The sequence below is a fragment of the Ammodytes marinus genome, assembly GCF_949987685.1.
Source record: "Ammodytes marinus genome assembly, chromosome: 9".
NCBI classification, from domain to species: Eukaryota; Metazoa; Chordata; class Actinopteri; order Uranoscopiformes; family Ammodytidae; genus Ammodytes; species Ammodytes marinus.
Genome location: NC_137213.1, coordinates 32729975 through 32737474, shown reverse-complemented (window position 1 = coordinate 32737474; position 7500 = coordinate 32729975). Strand labels below are relative to the sequence as shown.

Sequence of the window (7500 nt, the reverse complement as noted above, 5' to 3'; positions counted from 1 at the left end):
ACTCTGGACTTTAAGGTGTTTTTCTGAGGCCGTGTATGTGAAGCAACTCCAAGGTCAGACTCCATTTCATGTTTTCATTTTACTGATGCGATAGAAACACACAAACACACACACACACACACACACACACACACACACACACACTAGTTTTATATTTGAATAATTCGCCTAGAAGTCGCTTCTCGTAACTGGTGAATTTTGATTTTTGTAAACCCAATTTTTTTTTACCGTACACACACACACACACACACACACACACACACACACACACACACACAATAACACCTTCTTCTCTATCCAGGCTCAACTCAACACTATGCAACTTTGTACATTTTGCGTAGCGAGATTTTTATCTGATACACTGGTGCTAATAATAATTATTTCAAAATGTTATATTTTTTGTGTGAATTATGTTTTTTATTACTATGACATAGAGTGAGGAATGTGCTATTATCGTTTGTGTAAATATATGCTTAAACAAAAAAAAAAGAAAAAAAAATCACTTTCAGGACTTGGGTTTGATTCTAAGATTCTAAGTCCAACGTGAAATAAACAAACACAGCCGCGAATACGTTCTATAAAAACAATCAAATCAACTGAAGCCTCCAGGTTTAAATATATAAAGATATATATGACACTGTCTGTGGTATATTATTAATACGATACGCTTGCTTGTACACACGGCTCAAAGAAAGCGATGCCAATACGTGTTTTTTTTTATTATTTTATTTTATTTCTTTTCACACGATATAATTCAACTTAACTGAATATTTTTTGTTTTCGTTTTTTCTGACCCTTTCACCCAATCAAGATGCGCATTTTTTTTTCACTTTCAGAGACTATGGTGCAAAATGCAGTCGGTTAACGGTTAAAATTTGTGTTTATTTGTTAGTGCCTTAATATGAAAAAAATCTGGTTGGAATCACACAGTGTCCCCGCAAAAAAAATAGAAAAAATTAAGGGGCTACAATATTTTTAATTTTATTTCACAAATATTTCCTACGATTCTGTACGCAGTCGACTCATGTCGGTACTGAATCAGGGTATTTTCAGAACACCAGGTCCCAATAACTGAAGTGCAGAACTCCTAAAGGTGCTACGAGGAACTTTTAAATATTTCTGAAACAGTCTAATTTTTCCTCTTATGATCATAATTGACATCTAACAGCAAAACGAGACCATCAGTGCAAAGAATGCTGTTTTTATATAGTTTTTCTTAATGCCTTTGTCATGGGTATACGCTCACCCAGGAACAACAGCTGGCGTAGTAAAAACACTACCGCTTTTGTCCAAAGGGGGGCGCTAGAATTAATTAATTCATGTAGTCATCAATCTACCCTCGTGAGACCAGCCATATCTCATGAGCTACATTCATCGATTCCATGTTGACGTCACCGACTCCATGAACCAATCAGGGGCTGCCTTCCACTAACAGACAGACAGTGGGGAGGGTCCGGTCTGACTGGAGGCTAGATTGACGACTACATGAACCAATCAGGGGCTGCCTTCCACTAACAGACAGAAAGTGGGGAGGGTCCGGTCTGACTGGAGGCTAGATTGACGACTACATGAACCAATCAGGGGCTGCCTTCCACTAACAGACAGACAGTGGGGAGGGTCCGGTCTGACTGGAGGCTATAGATTGATGACTCCATGAACCAATCAGGGGCTGCCTTCCACTAACAGACAGACAGTGGGGAGGGTCCGGTCTGACTGGAGGCTATAGATTGACGACTCCATGAACCAATCAGGGGCTGCCTTCCACTAACAGACAACGTAAACTTGCCAGGCTAACTAAAACAAAACAATAAAACTTTTTTTTTTTTTTTTCAACCTGTTTATTTGTATTAGTTTTTCTCCCTCCAGGCGGTGGGCGGTCTTTGCTATTCGCGCAGCACACGCAGACATGATGTATAAACAGTATTTTAAGTTATAATAATGTTTAAAAAATTCTTTGTATTGTAACCACGGTGATGTGTGTGTGCTGCGCCGCGTAGCTAGCTAACCGCCGCTGCATTCTGTAATTTTGTGAATTTAATTTTCATTTTATTTTATTTTATTTTATTTTATTTTATTATAATTATTGTTCTTGTTAATCTGTCACATGGACCTGAGTGACCCTGTGTGTTCACATGTGCCTGTCAATCCAAAACGTAACATTTCAATAATAAAATAATTACTACAGGAAGCTTTTGTGTGTGTGTGTCTGTCTGTCTGTCTGTCTGTCTGTGTGTCTGTCTGTCTGTGTCTGTGTGTGTGTGTGTTTAAAATACAAGCCACTGCAGGTGAATAGAATATAATTTTTAACTGATATTATATATTATATTTTACCAGTTGATCACTGACATTAAAACTGTTATTTTTCGTATTACAACTTTTTCGTACATTTTTGAACACATTTTGCATATCTGGAAGTGTGTAAATGTGCAACTCTTTAAAAAGCACAACATATAGATGTTGGATAAAGCCTTGAAGAGTTAAGATATGTATTTCATTTTGACATTTTGATAAATAGACAGACATCTCTACAATGTCCAGTGCTTGAAGAACGAAGGTTGCGTTCCGAATCTCATACTTTCTACTATATAGTATGTAGAAAAAAGATTTAGGATGTCCCGATTCTTGTGGCCAGATTTAGGATGGTTAGAAGTACCCGGATGTCCTACTTCATGCGGCCAAGATTGTTAGTGTTGAAAACTGCATCCTATTTGGGCGATTCTGACCCACAAACCGGTGCGCACGTGAAGTGACGTCACATCGACGAAGCCTCCGTATGAAAACAAACGGGGATGCGACGGATATAAAAGCAAGAGGCAAGATCAAGGCGCAATGTTATGATGAAATAAGAGAGTAAAGTATGGTTGCGTTCCGAATCGCATACTCTTTCTTTTTTTCTATTCTACATACTACATCCGACAATGAAATGAATCTAGTTAGGATGCAGTAGGCATACTATTGGGACATACTTTACTCTCTTATTTCATCATAACATTGCGCCTTGATCTTGCCTCTTGCTTTTATATCCGTCGCATCCCCGTTTGTTATCATATGGAGGCTTCGTCGATGTGACGTCACTTCACGTGCGCACTGGATTGTGGTTCAGAATCGCCCCAAATAGGATGCAGTTTTCAACACTAACAATCTTGGCCGGAGGAAGTAGGACATCCGGGTACTTCTAACCATCCTAAATCTGGCCACAAGAATCAGGACATCCTAAATCTTTTTTCTACCAAACTATATAGTAGAAAGTATGCGATTCGGAACGCAACCAATGTTTTCGCCTGCCTTGTCTCAACTTACCAAACAGAAAAGGCTGTATTATATATATATTAATACTTTTTTTCAGCTCACACACAGTACAGACTGGTAGTGGATCATGAGGAGATATTCACTGATTTTAACAACAAGCGTTCTCCAGAATCACTGACTGCACCTTTCTTTCCAAGGTTTTTTTTATTAAATCGCAGAGTAGCAAAGCAACTGCAGTACAATGGATTGTACATTTTTTCCCCTTTTTTTCCCCCCCGAACATACCCCACCCATATCCCACCCTCACACCCAATCACAAACAATCCTGCATTAAGAAATCAGTACACAAAACAATACACAACGTCAAAAATAGCAGAAACGAAACAGAAACAGAAACACACACTTCAAGAAACAAAAACAAACAACCAATATGAAACAAAAACACAAAGAAATAAAATTGAATCAAATAAAAGAGGGGAGGGGTAGCTACTCTTCAACTATTGTGGTCAGTTTCTCAAAATAGTCTAGGAAGGGGCGCCATATTTTATTAAATTTAGTCTCAGATCCCTGGGTAGTGCAACGAATTTTCTCCAGATTCATACATGACATAATGTCTCTAATCCAATGTGAGTGGGAAGGAGGAGCAGGGTCTTTCCATTTGAGTAAGATAGCCCTACGAGCAAGTAGAGAGGTGAAGGCCCCTGACTCCATCTTTAAAACTATATTTTTCCAGACTAACCGTAACCCTAAACGGTTGATTATATCTATACACGTGTTCAAAGACTCTGTGTGTGTGTGTGTGTGTGCATGTGTGTGTGTGTGTGTGTGTGTGTGTGTGTGTGTGGTACACTGGTTCAAAGACAGTGTCTGTGAGTTGAGAAATGCAGTGCGGTGTTGATAAGGTGTGTGTGTTCAGGGTGTGGTGTTGACACGGCAACTGGAAAAAGACAGGCGTGGCTCTGTGTGTGTGTGTGTGTGTGTGTGTGTGTGTGTGTGTTTGTGTGTGTGTGTGTGTGTGTCTGCATGTAACTGTGTGTGTGTGTATGTCTGCGTGTAACTGTGTGTGTGTGTGTGAGAGAGAGTGTGTTTTAGTAAGTGTGTGTGTGTGTGTGAGAGTGTTTGCAAGTGTGAGTGTCTGTGGGTGTGTGTAACCAGGTATATGCAGTGTGTGTGAGAGAGGAAGTGTGTTTGTGTGAAAGGTATATGCAGGGCGTGTGTGTGTGTGTGTGTGTGTGTGTGTGTGTGTGTGTGTGTGTGTGTGTGTGTGAAATCAGTGCCTACAGGTGTGTTTTTCTTCCTGTTCTTTTTCCATGTAAACTGTGTCCTGAGGCTTCAGTTATGAGCAGCCTGACACACCCTGCACCTCAGACGCACACTCACACTTACTCACACACACACACACACACACACACACACACACACACACAGGAACACACACACACACACACACCTTTATTATGAATTGTATGTAATCAGGGTGGGATTTTCCCCCTTTAGTCGCTGCTGTGCTGAATAATTCTTTGTATCTTTTATGTTCTCCTCAACCCAAAATCAGTGCATCGGGCATGTAAACAAAGTGGGCCCACCGTAGCCAGCAACATGCCCATTTACAGAGCCTAGGCTGTGTATTAACACTGGATTATTTTTCTAGAACACACAGTACAGACAGGTAAATCATGAGGAGATATTCACTGATTTAGACAAACAAAATAAAAGAAATTGACAGCAAGCGTTCTCCAGAATCATTGACTTTTAACTTGTGATCTCAAAAAAAAAAAAAATAGCCCTGACACAGACCTGTAACTGATTGTTATTCATATGAAAAAGTTACACACTGAAGCTTTACGCCTCACCGCTTCACCGCTCTCTACCGCAATCCGTAAAATACGCAAAATGTACTAAAGGTCTCTTAACTTAAACGCAGCTTTGAGTGGGATAACTTTAAAATGTTTCAAAAAATATCCCCCTTTTGTTATTTTAATTTTAATTTTAATTTTTTTTATACAAATGTCACTCAGAAAAAAAGTATATTTATATATTGTCTGAGTTGTGTGTCAGGGAATTTATTTATTGCCCAAAACTGTTCAGGAGTCCAATAAAATCATAAAATCCTACCATGAAAAATGTAATGTTATAAAAATCTAAATGCCCCACGATACGATAAGATGAAAACAATGCAGACGTGTTAATAAAAAAACCTAATCTTCACACACACACACACACACACACACACACACACACACACACACACACACACACACACACACACACACACACACACACACACACACACACACACACACACACACACACACACAATCTGAACTATTGAAATCAGACACAGAACATGTAAAACTTTCCATGTGTTGCAAACAGAGAGAGTATTCACTTCACTTGATATTTTCAGATCTTGTGAAACGTCTTTTTGTGTCAAAAAAATATGTAAATATGGTCGAGAACAACGCCCAACTGTCTAACACACACACACACACACACACACACACACACACACACACACACACACACACACACACACACACGTTTGTACAGCTATCTTTGTGAGGACATTCATCGACATAATGCATTCCCTAGCCCCTTACCCTAACCCTGACCATCCAAACTAAATGCCTAACCCCAACCCTTACACTAACCCTAACATAAACCCAATTCATACCTGAACCTTAAAACCTAGTGCTAACCCTCAAACAGCCCTTTAAAGGCCTGTCCTTAAAACCTAGTGTTAACCCTCAAACAGCCCTTTAAAGGCCTGTCCTTAAAACCTAGTGTTAACCCTCAAACAGCCCTTTAAAGGCCTGTCCTTAAAACCTAGTGTTAACCCTCAAACAGCCCTTTAAAGGCCTGTCCCAAAGTGAGAACCGGAGAAAATGTCCTCACTTCTAAGGTCTAAAAAAAATACACACACACACACACTGAGACACACACACACACACACACACACACACACACACACACACACACAGAGTCATATCCTCTGACTGTGCGAGGTGTGTGTGTGTGTGTGTCAGAGTGAGTAATGGTAAGCGGTGCGCAGTATGCAGCGTGTATAGACCTGTGTCGGTACAGAGAGAGAGTGGAGGTAATAAAAGGCGAGGTTTCTCAGACGCTGCCATTAGTTGTTCTACTCTGAAACGTTTCTGTATTTTGTTAAACTATGAAAGGAACAAACTGGATTTCTATCTGCGCGGTTTTGGCCGCTGTTACGGCCGTCCACGCGACCTACAATCAAAGAAGAAAAGTCTACAGTGAGTACCTGAATACACGATTATTTTCAACTTTTATTATATATTAATCTTGATCCTATTTTATATCGGTTTTCTCTGCTCGTGATATGTTAACGTTGTGGTTGTGTTTATTGTGTTCGCTCGTCGTCACTGGAAATGAGGGAAAGTGAAGTGGAAGTGTCTTACCAGTAAAAATATTGATTTATTTATTGATTGATTGATTTACAACTTTAAATTGTTTATGTAAGACACTAAAGGCGAAAAGTTAAATGTTTTTAAGCAGTGGTGATTTTTTTTTCTGTCTATTTATCTTCCATAACATGTCTTCTTTCATACTAGTATAAATCAAAAGGTCCAACATGTACATTCAGGTGTTTATTTGACTAAACCTTGTCTGTTTGCGTCTGTATATTTCTCCTGTACAACCATCTTTGAAGTAAAGTGAAAAGAAAAATTGTTTAAAAAAAAGAAAAGAAAAAGAAAAAATATTAAAAGGAGCGAAATAAAATGTAAAAATGTCAAGTTCAACTTTTATTATTATATATTTTTTGTAAATAAATTTGGCAACGTTTAAAGGGACACTGTGTAACATTTGTATATCTTTAAAAACAAGAATCTAGATGTTGGATGAAAACTTGAAGAGTTAAAACATATAAGAGTCCAAAGTGTTTACAGAACAGATTTTGGATACAGACTTGTTTTCATTGTATAAATCAAAAAATACAATGTACAGGTTTTAAAAATGCATTTTCATCATGTTTTGAAGAAGAAAATGTCTCATAAATCAGACAGTGAACAACATATGAACAAATCCTTCTGAAATAACCTTCAGAATAGTGCTGAGAATGATTTTGGAAAGTTTTAGTTGATGTAAGTGCTTTAGAAGTTGAGATTTTTGCTTTTTTGGAGTATTGAAAAAAACTAATGTTGAGATAATGTCCGTTAAAGATGGTTGTATAGGAGAAATATACAGACGCAAACAGACAAGGTTTAGTCAAATAAACACCTG

The 7500-nt window shown here is 38.5% G+C and overlaps 2 protein-coding genes across 2 annotated transcripts in view; both read left to right on the top strand.

Annotated features, from left to right (window-relative positions):
- The window catches only part of lamc1 (laminin, gamma 1), a 104720-nt gene extending 102546 nt beyond the window's left edge, over positions 1 to 2174 (top strand). The window contains exon 30 of the mRNA XM_080033567.1: positions 1 to 2174. This exon is cut by the window's left edge and continues 2588 nt beyond it. The gene's annotated coding sequence lies outside the window, so the exon portion shown is untranslated.
- Positions 2175 to 6321: 4147 nt separating this feature from the next.
- lamc2 (laminin, gamma 2) overlaps positions 6322 to 7500 on the top strand; it is a 34678-nt gene continuing 33499 nt past the window's right edge. The window contains exon 1 of the mRNA XM_080033572.1: positions 6322 to 6512. Coding sequence (XP_079889698.1) covers positions 6422 to 6512 — 91 coding nt within the window. The 5' untranslated portion in view covers positions 6322 to 6421. The remainder of the gene's footprint in view (positions 6513 to 7500) is intronic.